This window comes from Meleagris gallopavo, chromosome 1 (assembly GCF_905368555.1).
Source record: "Meleagris gallopavo chromosome 1, MGAL_WU_HG_1.1, whole genome shotgun sequence".
Classification (NCBI taxonomy): domain Eukaryota; kingdom Metazoa; phylum Chordata; class Aves; order Galliformes; family Phasianidae; genus Meleagris; species Meleagris gallopavo.
Window position 1 is genome coordinate 19825921 of NC_139404.1, and position 22583 is coordinate 19848503.

Genomic DNA, 22583 nt, shown 5'->3' on the forward strand with positions numbered 1-22583 from the left:
AGAACAACTACATAAAGCTGTGAAGTACTTTTTCCCTTTTGCAATGTCAGCAAGTTGAGGAAAACAAATGCTGTTTCTGATTCTGTCTATCTCAGAAGGAACAAAATATTCAATAAAAGTCTTTTTAAAGAGTAGCTGAATAGCTTGTTGTATAGAGTGTATAGAGGTACATGAGAGCTTTTAAAAAAGCTTTTTGATTGATTCACTTGAATCATTGCCTGAAGGAGGCAAATGTACATGAGACATTCAGCAGGAGGACACCTTAAGGACCAACTTTCTGCCCTGTATTGTGTCTGAATTTTCTAACCGGGGCAAGAAATTGAAATAAAATTGAAATAAAATGAGACAGGGCACTTGTTCTTCAACGGCAGCCTGTGTTCTAGAGCCTGTAAATGATCGTGATAGCACCCCTGGTTTGTGTGTGTACCCCATGTCTCTTTGAAATTGAGAGTGAAGAGTTTAAAGTGCCTAAATATGCAGCTAGAACTGAAGCGCTTTGGTCAGCTGAGGCTGCTCAGTGTGAGCAGTGAGTCAGTAGTTCATCAGCGGGTTTCCCAAAGCTCTGCTGGAGCTGTTTTACCCGATGAGAGCTGGAGGGTTGATGTGAAATGGTGTGGCAGGGAGCACTTCCTTCCTCTGCCTTGGTCAGCACAGGAGGAGTAGTGGCACTGCTGGAGAATGTTGTACGCCTTTCCTGAGTTGGAGTGGGAAGGAGGAAAAAAATAATCCCCAAGGTGTAGGGGAGTGGCATCAACCCTGTTCCCTGGTGCTGCTGTCAGTGTGAATGGCCACGCTGTGTGCGCTGCGACGAGGGGAAGGCCTCTAGTGGGAATCGGTGCCTGCCAAGGTGTTGATTTCATGAGGTGTTGCAGTTCATGAGGTGCTCTCAAACATTACTGTGTTGGTGCCTGGACATCTTCAGACTTGAGTGAAGGGCTTTGCTCATAGGTACATACATGAGGAACAGTTTTGTTAATTACCTGGTGAATGGAGGGCCTCCTAGGGTTTTGTTATTTAAAAAAAAAAAAAAAAGATTGAATCAGGTATTCGGTTGTCAAGTAGACCTCTTAGGAAAACAGTGGAGGCAAAACCCAGACTTGCTGGTTGAAAAGTACCAGATCAGGCTCTGTCTTGTTTCTTCTGGCTCCAGGAGCTCTCGGCAGTGCTGCCAGGAGGAGGGCTGTTTCCCAGGGTGAGGGAGTCTCTGGTGGATAAGAGAACAGAATTACTAGCTGTCTCTCGTCTAGAATCTCCATCTCCCATTTTGTCTGAAAGAAATGCACTATCTTAGTTCACATTTTCAGTGCATAACTTGAACTGTGAGGACCTCTTAATGGCCTGAGAGGTAGCTGGAAGAGAAGATTTTGGTCAGTTTTGCATGTTTGCCAAATCCCATGGTAAGCAGAGGAACTTGAGGTAATGAGATGTTGCAGTGTGCGTATTACAGATCATGGTAAAGAATTGTCCAAACGGCTTATTTTGCCTATGGCTTTACATCCTGTGGTTGAATTTCCCTCTGATCTCTGGCAGGTTTTGCCCACATCCTCTTCTACAGCCCTTCCACCCCCCGCCCCTCATCTTCAGTGATCCTTTTTTCACAGAGAGGCAATCCTGTGCAGATATCCCTCCAACCTTTCTGCCAGGTTTGTTTAACATTCACCTACAGGTTAGCAAGTACAGAGCTTGATTTGACAGACTTATAGCTTTGTTTTACCCACGTTTGCTAGGCTTTGATCTGAATCAGCACCCTTTGTCTTGCATTGGACATAGTGAGAGGAAGTGCTTGCAGATTCACATGCTTCAGTTCCTTATCTCTGTAACAGCAAAGAACATGTAGTCCTTTCTCAGAGATTTCAAGATTAACATTTCTAGTATTGTGGGATGCAGATATCTTTGAAGATGTACACAGATATGCAGAGGTGATGAATTTTCCACATGGATGAGTGAGGTCAGCCTGGATTCCAAGATCCCTGAGAAGTTGCTAGAACTTACATCTTCTCTCCTGTGTTGTGGAGGACACTGGCTGGCTGTTCCCCAGGTATTGAAGTGTTTTGTGCCTGTTCTTGCTTGCACTAAGCAAGAGCTTGAACGCATTCAAGTTTTCATGGCAGTTGTTCGGTTTGTTTGCTGTTGCCAGCCAGTTGCAAGGATTTTCTTAATAAGATTGAATAATCTGAACTCCTAAGTGTGTGGGGAAGATTCAGAAATGGGTCTTCGTGGGAAGTTGTACTCCTGGTGAAAGAGCAGACCTAAGCACTGAAGGACCATCTAGAAGAAAGCAGCAGCAGATTGTCTCATGCTCATGTTGTTGTGCCGTGGGTTCTTTGCAGAGACTGGAGCCCTGCTTTGCTGGAGCTGGGAGCTGTGCTGACCACCTTTGATTCCTCTGAAGATGGCATGTCTCAGATTAAAAATGCAGAGTGCTTATTTTCACAAGCAAACTTCAGAGAAGCGTGCTCTCCAGTACTGTACACATCACTTACCCTGTGGTGAGAAGGGGGTAAAGCTTTCTAAAATGTCACTTACTGGATGGAAAATCACTGGGTGCTTCTGTCTAGAACTTTGCTCTTTAACTGAAACTTTCAGATTACTATTTTTAACAGCACTCCTGTTGATAAGAGACATGTTTTCAAACCCAGGCAGACCTTCAGCTGAGCCTAGAACTGCAGTTTGTGTTTAAGATCTACTGGCAGAAAAACGCGCTTTATTCAATTTAAACTTCAGAGCTGAATTTCAAAGTGCAGCCTGAAGTGATGTAGCTGAGCATGTTGTGTGGTGTGTTTAGTTGTTTTTTCTTTAAGAGAACAGTGCTGACTTCACATACCTGCTCCATACAGTCCCTTCAGCTTTGCTGCCTCAGCTGTTTGTTCAGGTATTTGTTCACCTGAGCTTGAAAGGCCATGGGGAGGGGAGGTGGGGTATTTCCAGCCTGGCTTGGTTGTGCTGAGGCAGGACAGTGTGAGGACAGGCTGCTGTGCCACCAGGGCCCCTGGCTGGACTGTCGCTGGGCTGTGTGTCTGCTGAGGGCCGCTTGGCTGGGTTTGCACAGATATCTTGAAAACACAGAAGCGCTACTTGGCTTCACTTACTCTTCCAGCTTGCTCTGACACTTGGCTTTTTTGCACTTGACCCCTTAGAAAGGAAAAGGCAAGGTCACAGTTTTACCTTCATGGGGTTTTCGCTCCAAAGAGTAGCAGAATCCAGGCTCTTGGTTGTGTGAAGTTTGTCTCACCTGCCCCACAGCTGTGCTCTCCTGTTTGCTGGGCCATGAGCACAGGCAGTGCCAAAGCATCAATTGCTGGAACTGCTCCATACCGCACAGAGGGAGAGGTGCCAGCTGCCCGAATTACACGTGCATGCTGCTTTTGCTGCTCAGCCAAGTACTCTTTTTATAGAAATGTCTTTTAAGCAAAGCTAGAAAGCTGTACAGCTCGCTGGAAACCAGGGCAGAGTGCTGATCAGACTCCAGAAGCTCTTGCATTTGGCAAAGGGGAATCTTTTCCACCATTGGTGTGTGCTGGAAAGCAGCCACCAGGCCCCAGCAGCTTTCCTCCCAGTGTGGGGCAGGAACCAAACGTGTCCCTTGGCAGCGGGGCTTGAAATGTGTTGGGCAGGTAAGGGGTCACAACTGCTGTCTGCCTGACAGTCTCTGAGATGCATGTGTAGGGGGAAGAACGAGATGTCTTGGGAGGCGTTGCTCATTGCCTATTCAGGCAGAGGGATAAAGGAAGACAGAAATCTGATAAAACCTAGCAGGGTGTCTCCAGTGTGTGCAAAGCTGCTCAGCACAAGCAGTAAAATCTCTGTGGTGTAACAACACTGTTGGCGTGTACAGAATGGGCCAGAGGGAGGTAACTCAAAATACCTTACTTTTTTTTTTTTTCTTCTGCAAGTGCTTTGCTGTTTAGTGGGGATCATAGTGAGAATAAGCAGAATGAATCACAAGTTCAGCATCTTGTGCAATCCCCTTAGGGTGCCATCAGTCAAGTCCTAGAGCTTTGCTGGCTTCAGGGATAACTTCTGAACTTGGAGAATACGTGCAGGAGAATGAATCTTAAAACAAAGCAAAAAAAGCAGAATGGAAACAAATAACCAAAGATCTGTAAACCCACTTCCCAGGTTTTTCACATGAATGTGCCTTTTCTGTTGTCCTGGCCCTGACATATTTGTGAACTTGTATGTGATAACATGACACAGACCAGATAATGTGTGTGGTTCCCTAGTTGATTATTAAGACTGAGACCGTTTTTCTGAACCTTGCTGTGATGAAATATAGATAATTTCAAAAATTTACATTAAATTATCTTAAAATCATACCTCATTTGGATCACATAGAGCTACTAACCTAGTTGAACAAGATTTTTGCTATTGCTGAAACCTTTTTCAAAGCTGCTGTATTTTAGACTGCTTATGAATGAACTGGATGAAAAGGGCTATTTTGCAGAATATAAAAAAAAAGTTCGGAGTTCCCATGAAATCTGTTCTTGTTCCACATATTCTCAGTATGTGTGGAAAACAAAGGCTACGTTCTGGTTTTAGAGCCAATTCAAAAATTGGATTAATGAGACAAGGCAGCTTTGCCCTGCTGACGTTGTGATGACTTTTTTTTCCAGCAGAGTTGAAAAGGTGACGTTTGTACATGTTAAGTTTGTTGCTCTTGTTTCTACAGCTTCTGTCAAAAGTGTTTGTAGAGCTGCTTCTGTTTCCAGCCCTTCTCCTGGTTCATCAATGGATGTTATGGGTTTTGTAATCCATTTTTGATTCTCACCCATTCCTTTTACTTCTTGCAGTTCTTGTGAGATTGGTGAAAATAAGCCTACGTTCCAGGGATGCAAGAGGAGCAACAGCCTGAGGTAGGAATTGGAGTTGAAGGTTTTCTTCTCAGTGTAATGGAAGGCTGAGATTCTAAGTTAGGGAAGGTGTGCAAAGTCAGGGATCAGGCCTACCAGTATGATACACCTTTGAAAACAGAGGATTGAAGGGCTAACTGCTGTTGCTTTGCCACATCTAGAGCAAATGCTCAGCTACAAAACACTAGTTTTCAACACAGTCATCACAATTTGCTGCACCTTTTAACCAGTGATGAACAAGAGCCTGCATGCCACACTTATAAAAACCTGCACCAGTGGAGGTGACCCACTGTCAGCACTGCTGAAATGCACCACCCACCACCTCACTGAGCTCGCATCCGCTGTTTGGTCTGCAGCTCAGCGAGCATTGATGAATGTGAGTGAGTGCTGTTTTTTCCACAGGGAGAGGAATTCATTGTCACACCTTTTCTTCACACGCGCTTCCATGTCAGATGCCATTTGTCTGACTGCTGCTGTCTGTGGCAACAAAATTATTCTGCCAACAGAATATTGGCAGGAGGGTTCAACCTCTACTGCCATAGCACCAAATCTATTATGATGTCATGAGCCAACATCATAAAATAGGAGGCATTACTTTCGGAACAGCCTTCACATATTAATGATTTCCACTGTACATAGTTTATCTACCTTGCCAAATTAATCTCAGATGCTTTTTTGTTCTTTGTTCCATTCCTTTTGTTCTTTTGTGTATTTTTCCAGTGCAATAAGGGAAGTTGAGTTGAATTTTTTGCTAGGAGGTGTTGGTTCATGTGTTCTGTGTCTTGTTAACTTCTTAAAAAACAAAAAAAGAAGGGGGAGGGGGAGGAGAGGGCGGAAAGCAGACTCATTGCAATAACAAAGCCAGCATAAGTGACAGAACTAATTCTCTGTTACATTGAAGTATCTTTCAAAATGTTTTTGTGACTAGATTTAGGTATGCAAACAGTAGTCAGGCCATATGTTGTGATCAAAAGCTGAGCTGATGTTTAATTAAATCGGAGAGTGTAATTCCAATTTGCAGTGTAATTCCAGTTTGCTGTTGTCCATGAACAGGCATTGCTTTGTAGTGAAAGGATGGTACGTTGCTGCAAATGCTTTCAGTTTCGTACTGTTGGCCCATTGTACTTCTTGGTCTTATTCCAAGAAATGCAGTAATAAATTTTGCCTTACCTTCAGTGGGGCCACAGTAATACACATAAGATTTATTATCTAAAAATTGCTGTCTGAAACAATGGAGTGTGAGAAGAAAGTACTCTTGTTGAAACTCTTAGCAATGGTATGTGCTTTGTACAGTCCTATTTCAAAGCTTGTGAGGTTAAGTAGGAAGTTTAATGATGTTGGTCACTAGCTAAAAAGCTGCCATCCTTCAGGAGAGTTTGGCCACCTGCTTGCTGACTCTTTAATATTGCCTTTTGTTTGGAAAGTACTTAAATGATTATGGATTCACATCCTTTCTAACTATTTGACTTAGTGTTGTTAAATAACTTCAAATTCTCCCAGTAATCATCCCGATTGAGCTTAGAATTAATATAGTTGCCTAAAAGTAGCTTATGGTTGAGTGTTCTGAGTCCTTAAGCCTTCATTTTTACCAGCTGTTTTTCCAGCTTGGAAGGCACAGACTAAATTGTTTGAATTTTATGAAAGGATTTTAAAAACTGCATGCTAGTTACAAGTAAGAATGCTTTTTCAAGTCAAAGACATGATATATACTTGGAGTGATAATATTCTAAAGTCAGTCTTTGGAAATCTTCTCCACCCCTTCTCATCCTTTAGCGGGCAAAAACACGGAAACACTTAGTTTCATGTCCTGACTCTGACTTCTGCTGCATATGGAAGTCAGTATATGCCTGGATTTTGTAAGGCTGAATCTTCCTGTTGTGTATTGACTTACTCTAACAGTATGAAATACCTGGGCAGACTCTTCACGAATGGACCTGTGTATACTTGAGAGCTATTAGTCTGTCAAGAATGACAAAATGAATGCTGACTACTTGGTAGTTAAATGAAATATCCTATCTGAAAAGTGGAATGGTGTCATAATCAGTGCATGTTTTGGTTTCCAACACAGAAATCCTTATATCACCATTACTGTAAATCTGTGTGGTTTCTTCCAAAGTCAGACGTTTTTTAACTTTGTGTCAGGTGTAAGTATCGTCTCTCGTAAACAGCTCAGAAAAACAGTTGTAAAGCCGCAGATGTTTTGCACTGTTGACACTGCTTATTTAGTTGTTTGAATATTGTATATAGGCTCAAATCAAGCAAACCCACAAGAGGAAAGATGCATTAAAGCGTTTCCTTATAATTTCCAGCTTCCTTTTGAATTTGTTTCATACAGGCTGCTGCAGATCCAATGTCCTCCTCTGATGTACCAGAAGATGGCCCAAAGGAAACGTCAAGTGTGTCGCAGAGTATCTGTATGTTTCTGGTTTGGCTGGGGAGGGTGTGTCATGTTGGAAGCATGTTAACCCAAATGTCCATCCCTTTTCCTAACCTAATAAGGCAAAAGGGCGATGCGAATGAGGTCATGTTGGCTTAATCTGTTTGTGATTAGTAGAAAGGCCCGACTGCATAAAGCACATTTGAAAAGAGCGATGATGGCCATTTTGGTGCTTTCAGAAGAGCGTAGATTGTTTTATTTAATGGATGCTGCTTTAAGTTTGGTGTTTCAAAGATAGATAAGCACTCATTTGATTCCTTGTTTTGACATCTAGTGTTACAGTGTTGAATCAGTTGTAACAGATGGAACACCTTGCCCACTCCATAATGATAATTTTTTGATAGGCAGGCCATGCCTACAGGATGTGGGAATAGAAATATTTCAGCCAAAACTGTCTTGTGAAGACTGTGAAGATCAGATGATGACAGTCATTCCTCTCTAAGGAGGAGAAGAACAAATGCTTCTTAGGATTTGCTTTCTGTTTACTGAAACATTGTTGTGACGTTAGTATATGCAGTCCTCCTTTTTGAACAATGAGGACATTCAGGTTGTGCTTTCTGGCAAATAATAGGCTAAGAACCACCTTAGGGCAGATTGAGTGCAACCTGACTCTAATGTTGAAGTTGCTGGATGACCACAGCTTTGAGAAGAAACAATCATGGAAGCAAACTGAGCACTAAGTAAAGCTATGGGAAAAGCCTAAAGAAGAATTGAGACCTATAGAAGCAGATTAGTTTATGATACTTTTTTCCTCCAGATTTAGAAGTTGGCTTCATTTAAAAAAAACAAAAATGAAAAACATTCCTCAGAATGTTTTTCTTGAGTATATCCTTAATTGATAATGTCTGTTACTTTGCTGTTACGAGAGTTTTTTTTTTCACATGAGACATCATTCTGTTCAGTTCTGAATATATGTTTGAGGTGGAGGCTGGAAAAATTAACAGAATGGAAATCCTTTAAGGGTTACTGAATATGCAGAAACCACTTTCAGTTCAGGTAATCTGAGCCATAAGTGGTTGGAGGCAAGGAGATCTTTTGGAGAAAGCACCGTGCATGTTTTCCTTACGCTCTTCCTTAGATACTCACTTTTGACTGCTTTAGTAGACCATATATATGATTAGGTAGATTTTGATTTTGATCTAAACAGCTGCTTTGATGATGCTGAGCATTACAAATGCAGTGGCTTTACCCCTTCTCCTTCTTTGTACAGTTGTGTCTTCCTCACTGCCTTCTTAGCATCACCATCTGCTTTGGTAGCAGATCAGACCATACTGATAACAGCATGCCATGTTCTTGAATATTAACAATGTAGTAATGGGCTTCTAAAATGCTAACTAAGAAGGATGTTGGAGGGTGGCTTTGGTTCTGTTTTGGTTTTTATGCGCGGTCCTTTGAGATAAATATTTATAGAACAGATCTGGGGCAGCTTGGGTAAACATGAAAAGATGGAGAATGTGTGGTAGGAGACTATAGTGTGTGTGTGTGTGTGTGTGTGTGTGTGATATCCCACTTACAAAGTGCATGCTGACCTTTTTCTTTTGGGATTCCTAGCTTTTGGACCACTTTAAATTTCTGCTGACTTGTGCAATAGCTTGCCATGGAAACAGAAATCTATTTTCTTCCTTGATGGCTTGTTTGTTTGTTTTTTATAAGATCCACGACAGCTTAAAGAAAACTCCTGCAAAGTTACTGTATTTCCTGTTGGTGTAAAATCTCTATCTCAGTTGATGAGGCTTTCTGGCATTTCACAAGCAACAGTGGTGGAACTGACAGATCTTTCAGTTCTCTATGGCAAGCTTGATACAGATGGGCTGAATTCATTTTATACCAGTATGGTCCTAGTTTGTTGTTGAGACCGTGGGAGAATTGTTGATTTCCTGACCCAAATGCCTATTAAGTTTTAATTTTCAATTGTATACCAGATTTCTGGTGTGTTAGTCACACAGAAGGCTAAAATTTATATTGGCAGGTATCCTACATGCTCCAACATGTACCGGTTACTTTACCAGCATACTCGTAGCATTATACATATGTTTCTATCATTTATACAGATAAGATTCCAAAAAGGAACGTTTTTGCTCTAGAAATGAAAAAATGCTTTTTTTTTTTTTTTTTTCTGGTTTAGTATATACCTTTTCTAAGTATTCTTTGCTTCTCTGTCCGCCTCACCTGCCACACAGCTTCTCTTTCCCTTACTGAACTGCGTGGACAACCTGTCCCAGTGTCCACAGGGTAGGAAACCTGGACTGAGACCCATGCTTGGAGGCAGCCTCTCCAGTGGTGGCACTCTCAATGATGTAGCCTCAGAATTGAATGTAAGATTACAGTGGTAAATCAATGGCCTTTTAGCTCTACTCTGCTGTTCAGTGGCGACATTTTTGTTTTCTTTCTTTCTTACCTGCATTTCTTAATCATCTGTGCTTTTCTTTTTTCTTCACAATTGCAGCTGATGCAGATGCATTTAAAATTCTTCTGGAGATGAAGATGAAAAAGAGGCAGAAAAAACCTGCCTTACCAAGTACTGTGACTGAGCTCGAAACCGAGGATGGTTCTAAAGTGTACGTGGTTGGAACAGCCCACTTCAGTGACAGCAGCAAAAAGGATGTAGTGAAGGTAGTTTTGAACTGGAAACCTTTCAGCACCGTGTTGCTAATGATAACTTATTAAAAATGTCACAAAGCAGAATGAAGTCCGACTGTTCTTTGCTGCAGCCTCTAGGTCCTGTTTTTCAAATGAGCTATTGGAGGACTTGACAGCAAGGTGGGATGAGCAAGGAGGCAGATATATTGTCTTAGTAATTATTTTTTTAATGAAATACATTGCTCTCCATTCTCAAATGTTTATTTGTCCTCTAAAGAACAAATGCAGACAGTCTTAGTCTTGATGTTACTGTGTGCTTATTGTGATGAGGATATGATGAGAGGATGCAAAGTCTTAGAACAGGAACTGCAGTTCTCAGCTTCTTTGTGAATGGGATGTGTAATACTGAGCTGTAAAACCACGCTGCCTATAACTTGAGAATGTAGTCCAAAATACAAATAGATCAGAAACACTAGTGGAAGTGGGAGCTATTACATACTGGACTTTATGCAAAGCCTGCAATTCAGAGTGGCTTTATTCTCTGGATCACAGGAGGGAAGGAATATTGTACCAGAATAAACAACACTGGCTCTTAACAAAGTGTTGTTTTTTTTGTTTTTTGTTTTTAAGTCAAATTGCAAGTGGTCACAGGCTGTGGGTAAAGGGACATTGCTAATGTGAAAAAAAAGAAGCTGAACATCATGATTTTCTTTTGTTGTCCTTCTTCCTGTCCCAAAACATCCAGTAGCTGGAATGTGCTTTTAATACCTTTTTCTCATGGAAGTATCAACATTACCTGTAATTCTGTTCAATCATTCCTAAACTGATGTAAAAAATATATATCATTCTTCTCTTTCAGACAATACAAGAAGTGCAGCCAGATGTGGTTGTGGTGGAACTGTGCCAGTACAGAGTTTCTATGTTAAAGATGGATGAGAAGACTTTACTAAAAGAAGCCAAAGAAATAAATCTGGAAAAACTTCAGCAAGCTATAAAGCAGGTATGATTCCCACAGTGAGAGTTAAAGACTGGACAAATTATTCTTGATATGAGTTACAACTGAAAAAGGTATTCCTGCTAGCTGGAAACTTAATGGTGTTTACGTAGATGAGGATGATGCCACAGTGGTGGTAAGTTGTGGTATTTTGTTTTTGGCTGCAGTGCTGTGGGCTTCAGTTGCACTGCTGAATTGTACAGGCAGGTGTTGACCTCAGCAGGGCTCTTTCTGTGTTTAACAGTTGTTCCACTCCCAGGACACAAGTACTTAATTGTAGTGTTCCGCTAATCCATTTAGTTATGGTTACTATCCCTACAATCTGCATCTGTATTACAGCTACTGAAGGAGTGCTTGCTTTTGCTATTGTCTGTAGTAGTCTACTCAGCTGCATTTCTCCTTTTTGGTAGGGTGTTGCTTTTGGTTATTTCCATTCCACTTGTCTTCAGAGTAGCTGCTTATTGACTGTTGGCCTTGATGAAGGCTGTTGAAAGAACTGGGCAGATAAGGGTAGATTACTATTTGAATTACTGCTAGTCTGGCAGCCACTGTTGTTTGTGGCTGTTGTAGTGTTTGCCACTGTTTTGGATGTGTAGGTGCTTAACAAGTGTTGTCCTTTAGTTTTCAGTTTCTCCTTATTAGCCTGTATTTAACTAATTTTAAGCTAGGCCCAGTGAAACACAGAGTCGATTTTGAAGTGATCATGGGATGTTTGAGTAGAATAGTAATTTTTGGGAAAGTCAAAAGCTTTTCCAGCATCCATCTGGGTGAACAAATTCACAGACTTTGGTTGTGTGGTGCACATATGCTGTAGTTATGTATTGGAATGATTTTATTGATGTAATTGGGGAATTTCCAGGATTGCATCCTTCACAGGAATATAAGGTGCATCCACGTAAAGTGTGTGAGTGGCTAGGGGCAAATCTGTGGTGTCTTTGTGTTTCACTGTGTCTTTCACTGCAGTCTTTCTGACTCATACAGTTAGGCAATAATGTACCTTTCCTGTTTTCTTTATTTATGTCCAATCAGAGGATAGAAGATTGCAAAACATCTGCATATTGTGTGGGTTATTGCATCCATCCATCTATTTTAGGCAAGGTGGATTCCTTGGATGCCCGTAACCAAAATAATGCATCTTTACAACAGAGCAGCGCAGTTGAGGGTCTTTTGACCTGGCAAACAAGCACAGAAGCTGCCTTTGTTTAAAAAAAATAAATTTTAAAGAGTTGTTTTATATCGAAGCTAAATGCAGCCATTTTTACTGTGTTAAGTTCTTCTCTTTTAAGAGGACATTGGAAAAGGACAATGAAAGTAAAATGCCTTACATTGCAAAATAAATAGCATACAGAGAAAAAAATCCTTTGATGTCAATTCGTGTTGGCAGCTTTTTTATCAGCAGTTCCTACCAGAACAGATCCTCTGTTCAGGCTGTATTGGGTCCAAAATCACAGTAACAACACAAGGATCATTACTGTGATAGTTCAGCCTCTTTTCTCATGAGAAGCGATGCAAATACTAGTATTTGGATGTTATGTCTTTAAAGAATGTATTTCTCCATGTATGAGCTCAACCACAACAAAAATACCTCCCTTGTGTGATTCTGCAGCACTGTGAGTTATATAGGGAACACTAGGAAACAGTCCCACTGTCTTGTGCTAAGTTAGTTTCTTTGGTTTTGTAGAAGGAGAAAAGCCAGTAAGTTGCTCCGCCTGCTTCAAGTTGTTACCCCCCATTTCACAGTGATGGAACTGGCAACCTGGCCAAAAGGTTACAGCAGAAGTTAAAACTGCTTGTAACTTTCATCTTGGAGTATCGAATTAGAAAAATAATGCCATGTCTTTCTGTAGTGGCTCTAGAGCAGTGAAAATGGATTTCATGCTTAATCATTGAAGTTGGAAGCTGAGCTGTGTTCATGTGAAACTGTTGCACATTTGCAATGGATCCCTGGTATTCACAGCTTGTCAAGCATCTGTTGGGGGTTTAGAAAACACTTCCTCCAGCTCCACTTTGAATTTCAAAACTCTTACAGTGGTTTACAGAGAACTGACTGTTTGCTTTCCATTAAGTGCAGACTGAAATTTGGCTCAAATGTGTGTTACCTGAACAGTTGGCTTAAACCAAACTGGTAAGACTGGTTTGGTCATCTCTTTTCCTCAGCTTCATGTTTCTACTGTCCCTTCTGTGTCCCTACTAGAGTTCACATGGCCATGAGGCTGCCTGAATAGGGCATGCTTTTCAGCTGTATTATGTCCCTGTGTTTCTCTCTTCTTGTTGTCTCTAGTCCTGACACAAAGAGGGAGGAGGGAAACTGGGAAAGGAAGAAGTAGGCTGGTGGCAGCAAAAGCTGAAAGGGGCTTGTTTTAACCTACTCTTCTGGGATGAGTGTACCTGTGCAGAAATATACTGTAATGATTTTTATCATGCTTCTGACCAATGAAAAAGCTGTTATTAAGCTGTGCAAAACAGCCCTTCATGCTTAGTTAGCCTACACAATTTTCTGTTAAATAATAAACACTGTGAATTGGTAGCTGAAGAGTACCGTATGTATATGGATCTGCACAGGCTGCTTGCTCTGGTGCCTTGAAGGCTAGCCTCCAGTGCACCTGCAGCAGTAGTAAAACGAGTTCCAATCTCTACTGGCCTGGCTGTGGTTGTACAGGGTTACATCCATGGCATTTAGTGTTGTTTTGTTTTGTTTTTTTCTTGAAGAAACCCAGGGCTAAAATACATGCTGCTTGTTTCTGCCTGCAGTTCTGTAGTTAGGGTGTTGAATCTGTAACTTCTGACACAGTCAGAGCAGCTGCAAGCTGCACTCCTTAGGCTGCATTCCCGTACATAACATAAGCACGGCTGTGCTGTCTGAAGGAAGAGCTGTCTGCTCCAGAAGACCATTGGCGATTGCCAAGAGTAGATGCCTGGAGAAGAGCGTGAGAACCTGTAGTCAGACCTTGCCCGGGCATTCATCTCTTCTGCCATCCTGTTTGCTATCTCCATGCTAGCCATTTTATTACCTATAGTCTTTCCTTGGTCACAGAAAGCTGGACAGGAGCCAGCAGTATGCATGTGCAACCCAGAAGGCCAACAGTATCCTGGGTTGCATCAACAGAGGGGTGGCCTGCGCGGAGAGTAACTGTCTGCCATTACTGTGCTCTTGTGAGGCCCCATCTGGAATATTGTGTCAAGCCTGGGGCCCCCGGTACACAAGGAATGTGGAAATGTTTAAGTGGGCCCAGAGAAGGGCCACTAAGATGATCAAAGGGCTTGAGCACATCTCCTGTGAAGAAAGATAGAGGGAGGTGGGCTTATTGAGCTTGGAAAAGAAAAAACTCTGGGGAAAGACCTCACTGTGGCCTTCCAGTATTTGAAGGGAGCTTATGAGCAGGAGTTGGGGTCCTACATTTTACATGATCTGATAGTGATAGTTGTGGGGGAGAGTGGCTTTAAATTAAAAGAGGGGAGATTTAGATTCTTTACGTAGAGGGCGGTGAGGCACTGTCACAGCTGCCCAGAGCTGTGGGTGCCCCATCCCTGGAGGCGTTGAAGGCCAGGCTGGATAGAGCCCTGGCAGCCTGAACTGGTGGGTGGCAGCTGCCCACAGCATGGGGATTGGAACTAGGGCATCTTTAAGGTCCCCTCCAACCTCAGCCATGCTGTGATCACTCATCCTTTCTCAAGCCTCATGAGAAGAGATTAAACACACTACATACTCATGTGTTTGATATTTCTGTGCACACCTTCAAGTATTTTGTCTTCACAGCCCTCATCCACTAATGACAACACAGTAGCATGTGTTTCTCTTCCATTCCTTTCCTGACAATCCTTCTCATTTTACTTGCATTCTGCTTACTGTGAAGCACTGGGCTTACAAAATTGCTGCTTCACATTGCCTGTCCTATGTGCTAGTAGCTCCACATCCCTCTGTCTGAGCAGTTGAATTTCTTTGCAGATATGCTTCACTTTGTGTTTATAGCTGTGAATTGGGTCCTTTAGGATTTAATGCTCTGTTGTGGCCATCTTTCCCTTATCTGACATGGAATAATCTGGTATTGCCAACAAACTCTCTTATGCTTTGTTTCTATCATTATTCCTGCATTTTGCTCTTTATTCCCACACCTTCTGACTGGCCAGTTGCTGCTGGTTGGTGCTACACATTGCTGCTTGTCGCCTTTTATGTGACAGGCACTTCTGTGATGCTGAGCAGATGTGGCAAGTGCTGAGTTCCATGCACATTAAGAGTAAAAATGATTCAGACACTTCAGAGGTGCATCCCTTTGTTATCCAGCAGGGCAAATCTTTCCATCACTGTGTAAAAATGTAGACTTCAAATATACCAATCCAATTCTAAAGGTTGGATGAGCCCACAGATGAACCTAAGTTTGCATTATCTTAGTTTTGGTTATCTTCTCTGAACTTCTGGAAACCTTTGTCTCTATGTCTGTTGAACTCAGTCTCAGATGCTGACTCCTTTTCACTGCCTTTTTTCTTCCTTGTCTCTCCCCAGCAGCACAGTGTCCTGTCTTTCTGCTTGGCATATTCATAAGATGACAGCTGTATGTCAGTTGGTTGTTCCTGTAACATGCCTTGCTTGCTGGTTTGTAGCTTGATGAAGCAGGTGCATAGCTAGCTTTGACAATAGCTGCTCTCCTCTTCTGCCAGTCCTTAGTGACTCTAATCTGCTTACCTGCAGAAACTGCCTATGGCCTTGGGAGAGATTGCACAGGCATCAAAGCTGGCACTGGATGGGCCGCTTGAGTGTGTCCATGGGAGCAAGGAGGGGAGACCAGGATCTTCCCAGTAACTTTGAGCAGTCCTATCGACTCTGTCCCATGTAACCTCACCTTCAGTCACGTGAAGCTGCTGATATAGTGGGAAAGCTAACCTTTGGTGAGGTAGAGGGGAATGCCCTTTTGGTAACAGTATGGAATGATGCCGGATTGAAGAGATGCATAGCTAGGTGACAGACTATTCTTGGAGACAGGTAGCGCTCAGTTACTGGGTCTTTGTCATAAGAACAAGTGGACAAGGACAGCCAGAGCTGGACAAAAGAGCACTGAATGGGTTTGCAGTGATGTTTTCATCTCTGTTTGAGGAGCTGGGAAGGGAAATTTTGCTTAAATGTATGTAGGGGATTTTCTCTTCTTCAGTAAAGAAGTCTGCATTGTTAAGTGTCTGTTTCAAAAAGTAATAAGATTCTTTGTGCAAGGAGGGGCCTTCAATATGCTTGTAAGTGGGAGTGAGTCAGACCCAAGGTTTTCCTTCTAAGGTCTCATGTGCTGAAGTCATGCACATCAAATTCTTGCACAACCTTGAATTCTGTTTCTGCAGCTATTAGCCTAACTGGTGCCCAGCCCAGTTCTTCACTGAGATCGTGGGAGCATTTATTTTGAGACCACTAGCTATTTCTTCTAAGTAACTCTATAACATGATTGTAAATCCAATTGAATGTACTTTGATGTTCCCCCCCCCTTTTTTTTTTTTTTTTTTCCAACCAAATCAAGAAATAAAAGTGCAGTATGTATGGTAGAACAGCTCATACATCGTCAGTCAGGTAAAATAAATGGAGACAAATACATTTGCCTACTCCCTTTTTTTTTCCTGTCATTCTTTTTTTTGTTGTTGTTGTTGAATAGAGACTGCACACTACTGAAAAAGTCTCTTTACAAACGATAGAAGCTGAAACAAAAGAATTGCAGTCATCAGGGAATTAGCTCCAAAAAGTATCTTCAGTATCCCTTCTTCACTAAGATATTCAGTGTTTTTTCATGACTGTGAACAGTGCATTCTTCTGAGAAATCCACACAGAATGTTAATATTTCTTTTTAACATTTTTCTCCTTTTCCACCAGAATGGAGTCATGTCTGGACTGATGCAAATGCTGCTTCTGAAAGTGTCTGCTCACATCACAGAACAGCTGGGGATGGCCCCAGGAGGGGAATTCAGAGAGGCTTTCAAAGAGGTGCGATCATGAAATAGTTTTTCTGAGGTCAAATTACTGGCCTTTTGCTTCCAGTGTCAGTAAATAAAGGCATTTGTTAGAAAGGGGCACTCTGTGGCCATATTTCTGTTGAAGCCTATGAAGTGGTAAAAACCATCTTTGGCTTCAAAAATACAAAGATTCGTAGCCCTAAATTACACAAAAGCAACTCCAAAAAGGTTTTAAGTGCTATTTTTAATGGTATTTGTTCTTGTTTGAATAACTGTTTTTGAATTTTGGATGTGGATCCTGGTCATACTGTTGGTGGTGTCAGGATTTCAACTTATGGAAGCAAATCTGTCAGAATGAATTAGAGTTGGTTAGCTCTGTATCCTTTTCTGAAGTGGTTGTTTGAGATTGTTAAACAGATATGCTTAGAATTTCTAGATAATTTTGTTTTGCTGTTTTGTACTAAAATGTGTCAGCCTCAGTTATAGCATAGTCTCTCCTGACATTGCCTTCTGGTATCCTGCATCAGTTTTTGTTTCATGAGCTCCTCCTGGAATGCATTTTATTGTGACAGACCAATAGGTTTGTGATCCTGACAAAATCCTGGTTAAAAGCAAAACAACCAAAATCATTTTCCCTTAGATTTTATTCAGACCTGTGAAGATACTGAGCCACATCTGTTCATCTTAAGCAGTTCTAAGCAGGAGCTTTCTATCTAGGTAAAATAAAATTAAAGGTGGCATTGTGACTCAATGTTTTTTACTCCTGTAGGAAGTTGTATACTCAAAATTTTGTTTACATGGCCAAAATATTTCATGCTGTTTAACTGTGACAATACTTGCTCTTTTTTTTTGGTTGTTAAAATAACTTAAATCACGTAATAAACAAACATTATCTTAATAGTGCTGTACTATGATACAGTGTGTGTTGACTAGTAATCTGTATCTTCTCTTCCAGGCTAGTAAAGTACCTTTCTGTAAATTTCATCTTGGAGACAGACCCATCCCTGTTACATTTAAGAGGGCGATTGCTGCGCTTTCTTTCTGGCAAAAAGTCAAGCTTGCCTGGGGCCTTTGCTTCTTATCTGACCCAATCAGGTACGAATGAACATCCCATATGTTCAGCAATGAATTGTTCATCTCTTCTGTGTGGTAGGAGCCCGAAGATCTCGAACCCAGACTGATGTGGTGAAACCTCACATTAGTGAGAGAAAGAAATATACAAACTATCCTTGAATAGTTCATGTTTTTAAAAAGAAAGCAGGCTATCCTGCTACATTTGTTTGTATAAGAGCATTTTGATTAATTCTAGGTCGTTGATCGCTTAGAAGTAGATGATTTTATACTGAAAATAAATTCTTAGTACTGCTGTGTTAATATTATAAATGAAAGAGAGTAGAGCCTCATGATAATGGTTTCATTCAGCTTTCCAAAGGTCTTGGGCCTGCTGTACTAAGTCATGTGTAAATCAGAGCAGCCTGAGAACTGAATCCACATCATCTGCTGTCTGAGCAGATGTTAGGAACAGGAGAAAATGTTTGAAATCTCGACAGTGTGTCAAACTCTTAATGACCATTTACTTAATGGCCTTTACGAGGGGATGCTGTTAGGTTACTGTCTTACAGTAATACTTGTCAGACTATTCCCTTGCTCAGTTTGGTTTCCTGTGCCCTTTAAAGAAACCACTGTGCCAAGTGTGCTTCCTCTTTGCTTCTGGACACCAGTAGGTGTGAAAACTTGCTTGAACTGGGTGACGGCATGCCCAGCTGTCATCCTGAGTTCCATCTGCTCCCACCAGACTTGCCATGGTGGGAGGCTTGCCAGAAGCAGGTTTGCAGCGCGTGTGGACCCTGAATCTCTGTGCCTCTCATGCTCTGTAACCAGAACTCTGCACACCTCATTGAAGTGATTGATGTCAGTTCTTTCAGGCACTTGAAGTGGGGCCAGGGCTGGAGCTAGTAGGGACAGCCAAGCCTTGTTTCTCAGTTTTAGCATTTACTAAATTGTTGTTACCTGTAAACACTTCTATTTCATCTGTAAAATGTTGGTCCTGCTTTCAATCTATTAACTGCAGTTCATGTGCAAAGTTTTGTTACTTATGAAACTGTTTCCAGTTTCTGGAGGGAGCTGGAGGATGTGTTTCTCAGCAAATTCTCACATTCATGCTGATGTGATTTTTTGGTTTTCAACTGAAATATTAAGATAACTAAAAATAAATTATCTTCATTAACACAGTAATATTCTAAGTATTGTCTTACAGTTGATTGATGTGCTACATCAATGTTTTAAAAATAATATGGGTAGAAATTGAAAAGGAAAGGTGGGTGTAATTAAGAAGCTGTTGGGGCAGGTGCTGCATAGATGAGCTCACTTACTCATCAGTATGAGATTCTACTGAAAATGGAATAATAACTCTAAATCAGGGTTGTCAGTCTGTTTCCATGCTCTGTTGAAAGCTACCGATGCCTTTTTTTGGTTGTCTGCTTTTTGAAGCATCCTTTTGATGTCAAACTTCAAAAAGTAAGTAAATAAAAATTTTGGCATCATTCTCCAGCAGGCAGTGATGCAAAGCTAGATGATTTTGTTGCCAGACTGTAACTATACCACTGCTGTGGCTGCAAACAGAAGGTTGACAGCACCCATTTAAAAAAGTAACAATAATACAAAAACTCATTAAATTTGCTCCTGCAGTTCTAATTTATTTCCAGTCCATTTCTGTTCTTCCATTCAGGGAACTGATTAATAACTCATTGCCCTGCTGAAGACCTGTGATTGACACAAGCACTGCAGAATCCTTTCCACCCTTGCAGGCTGTGCCTGGCAGTGTGCTATTTTGTTCCTTAAATAGAGCCTTCATGCATTCAGTGATCAGATCTGCTCCTCAGGAGCTTTCTGTTGCCTTTTTTTAGACTGAATATACAGTAAAAGTGGGGCACTGTGATAACTCTTCCCTTTGAAGCCCTGGTGCTCTTCTGCGGTTGTCAGCCTTTAAACTGGGAAAGGTGAATCTTTGGTTGAGCTGCCTAAAGGCAAGTGACCTCTGCTTTGCCTTTCTCTCTCTCTGTAGAGGCATTGTTAAGAATGCAGTTTTTCAGGCTTATGCAGATTGTTCCTCTTTTTGAGAGGAGAGCTGTCTGCGTGGATTTATGCGAATAACGCGTATAGCGTGCGTTTGTTTTTATTCATTGGTTTGTCTGCACTGGACTTTAGAAGTGTAACATAGGTACTGAGAAAATGTAACCTTTCTTTCAGTAAAGATGACGTGGAAAAATGCAAACAGAAGGATTTGCTGGAGCAGATGATGGCAGAGATGATTGGAGAATTTCCTGATCTTCATCGAACAATCGTCTCAGAACGAGATATTTACTTGACCTACATGCTGAAGCAAGCAGCAAAGCAGATAGAACTACCTCGAGCTTCAGAAAGTAATTGTTTTAAAGCAAATACCTTAATCAGTGTGTTCTTTGTGTGCTATTAGCTATCTCAGTTCTTTGTGGGAAAACTGTGGTGTTCTGTGTGTTTATCCAAGACACATGCCACATATCGCAGAAGATTACAGTGCTTGAAAAGTTATGGGGCACATGACTCCCTTACTGCAACCTCCTATAGAAGAAATCTCACAAAGCAATAGACTACTAATTATGATTCTTTTCTCACTGTGCTATTTAAACCTGCAAAATACTGATTAGTCTGACAGCTTCTTCAAAAGGCAGGCGCCTGGCATTACAGCACAGCATGGGACAGTCTAGACGTGCATCACCTGTCTCACTATCTCACCAAATTCATTGTCACCCATAGCTGTTCAGGCACAGATTTCCTGCTGAACTAATTACTTCTAATTTTCAGTATTCATCTCGCTTTGCTTATTATAAATTGGGCTCCTGGGAACCCTGGTGATATGCAGCAAGTATGAACTCTGTGTGTTTCAGCAAGGCATAGGCATACTGAATATTTCTCCAGGCCTGAATATTTTTCCAGAAGTATTTTACTGCCGTGTGCAATCTGCATCCCCTTTGTTCGTGTAAAGAAATGTGTGTATATACATGCACACATGCATACTGAAGTAGGAGTTACCTTTTTTTGCTGTCTTGTTTATATAAGTGCTTCAGTGCAGACCTCTGACACTGTCTCCTGGTTGTCCTCTGTTTGTTGTTGTTCTTTTTTCCTTTCTTCAATTCTACCTTAAGAGCAGAGTTTGTGAATCACAGGTTCACGAATGCTTAGGAAACTGGAAGGGTTTTACACACGTTACAGAGGATTTAAAATAAAAGATGGGACTGCAAATGACAAGAATGTGAATGCATCACCTGACTGACAGTCCTCTGCTGCAGTATTAGTAAATGAGACAGTGCCAGAGGTGGTTTTGCTAAGCTGCATGTCACTATTATCATTACTTGGACATTTTTCTCATATTGTTCTCATGACACATTACCAATTTTCCCAGTGGGGGGGAGGTAATCCAAAAACTTTTGGGATTAATGCATCAGTTTCTCCTGAATGTTGAGAAAGCTGGCTGGCAGATGGGAGGTTAGGGTGAGAGCTGCCATGTGTTGTGGTGGAGTGGTGACCAACTACCTGGCTACTGCACACTAACAGCACAGGTTTTGCTGTTACTTTCTGAGGCCAGGTCTGTAACAGGGTCAGGTCTGATCTCAGGCCCTGTTCCCTGGCTGTTCATGTCTGCCAGCCTGTGCCTTCCCATTACTGGGATTTGTGCCAGCTGTCCAAAGCTGTGAGCAAAGCTCTTCTTGGGAGAGAGCAAAGACCGGGGCTGTACCCTAAACAGGACAGAAACATGACCCACACAGAGTAGGGAAGAGATGGATTTAGAGGCTCAGCAGAGCTTGCATCTGGAGGCTGGAGTGTGAGCCCTAGCCAGTTCTGTTTACTGGAACAAACATTTCCTGACAATAAGAAGTTATGCTAAAGTTTGAAGGGAAAAAAAAAAAGAGGAAGGAAAGCAACAAATTAAAAACATGAGGCAGTGGATGAGACGTGGAATATGTGTAATTTTTGATGTGTAGTAACGAGTCTCTGCTTCTTAGAAAATGCTGTTTTGTAATCTTGCACTCTACCTGTTCATTTGGAGCTTGAAACTGGTTCTTCTACAAATGTGTTCCTTTGTTTCCATCTCTTCCCTAGCTGAACCTAGGAAATACATCCCTGCTGTTGTAGTTGGTGTGGTTGGGATGGGTCACGTACCTGGAATTGAAAAGAACTGGAACTCTGACTTAAACATTCAGGAAATAATGAGGTATGTCATCCTTCCCCATGTCTTGCCATAGCAGCTTCACTTGCTCAAAGTCAGCAATGATTGGTTTGTTTGGAGGTTTCTTGGTCTTTTGTCACAGCTTAAAGAAATGCTGCTGCTGTAATTGCTGCTCTGTCAGCTCACTGACTTGCTGTGCCAACTGCATACAGCAAAGGAACAGAAACTGCCAAAGGAAAAAAGTAAAACCAATAGATAGTGGTATATTGAGGGAAGGTGAGGTGAGAAAATGCCATTGTCTGGAGAAAAAAGTCTGTGAATCCATACCAAAGGCTTTTCAAGTGAAAATTCAGATGTGGTCTGTAAAAGGTGACAAGAACAGGCTTCTGGCCTAGCGTACTTCAGTGTGGGCTAGTACAAGCCACAGATTTTCACTCCAGTGTAACTGATAAAATAGGTGTATGTGCTTTATAAAAGAAGCAGCTGTTCAGACTGTATCCTGTAAGGCCACAGAGGCTGGGATTTACGAAAGGTATGAGGGATTACAGCCTGACCCGGTAGTATGGGTAGGGCCTGCAGTGCTTTAGGACA

At 41.7% G+C, this 22583-nt stretch overlaps 1 protein-coding gene across 5 annotated transcripts in view; it reads left to right on the forward strand.

The window, feature by feature from the left end:
• Nucleotides 1-22583, forward strand: part of TRABD (TraB domain containing) — a 31343-nt gene that overhangs the window by 5209 nt on the left and 3551 nt on the right. For 3 of the 5 annotated variants that reach the window (XM_085218196.1, XM_085218206.1, XM_010706134.4), the window contains exons 2-9: nucleotides 4791-4853; nucleotides 7186-7264; nucleotides 9734-9900; nucleotides 10727-10867; nucleotides 16707-16817; nucleotides 17742-17881; nucleotides 20036-20208; nucleotides 21926-22037. In XM_085218196.1, the coding sequence (XP_085074322.1) occupies nucleotides 4830-4853; nucleotides 7186-7264; nucleotides 9734-9900; nucleotides 10727-10867; nucleotides 16707-16817; nucleotides 17742-17881; nucleotides 20036-20208; nucleotides 21926-22037 (947 nt within the window). In that variant the 5' untranslated portion in view covers nucleotides 4791-4829. Of the gene's footprint in view, nucleotides 1-4790; nucleotides 4854-7185; nucleotides 7265-7307; nucleotides 9603-9733; nucleotides 9901-10726; nucleotides 10868-16706; nucleotides 16818-17741; nucleotides 17882-20035; nucleotides 20209-21925; nucleotides 22038-22583 lie in introns of those variants that run through there. The other 2 variants (XM_010706141.3, XM_085218215.1) reach the window with 2 other exon arrangements.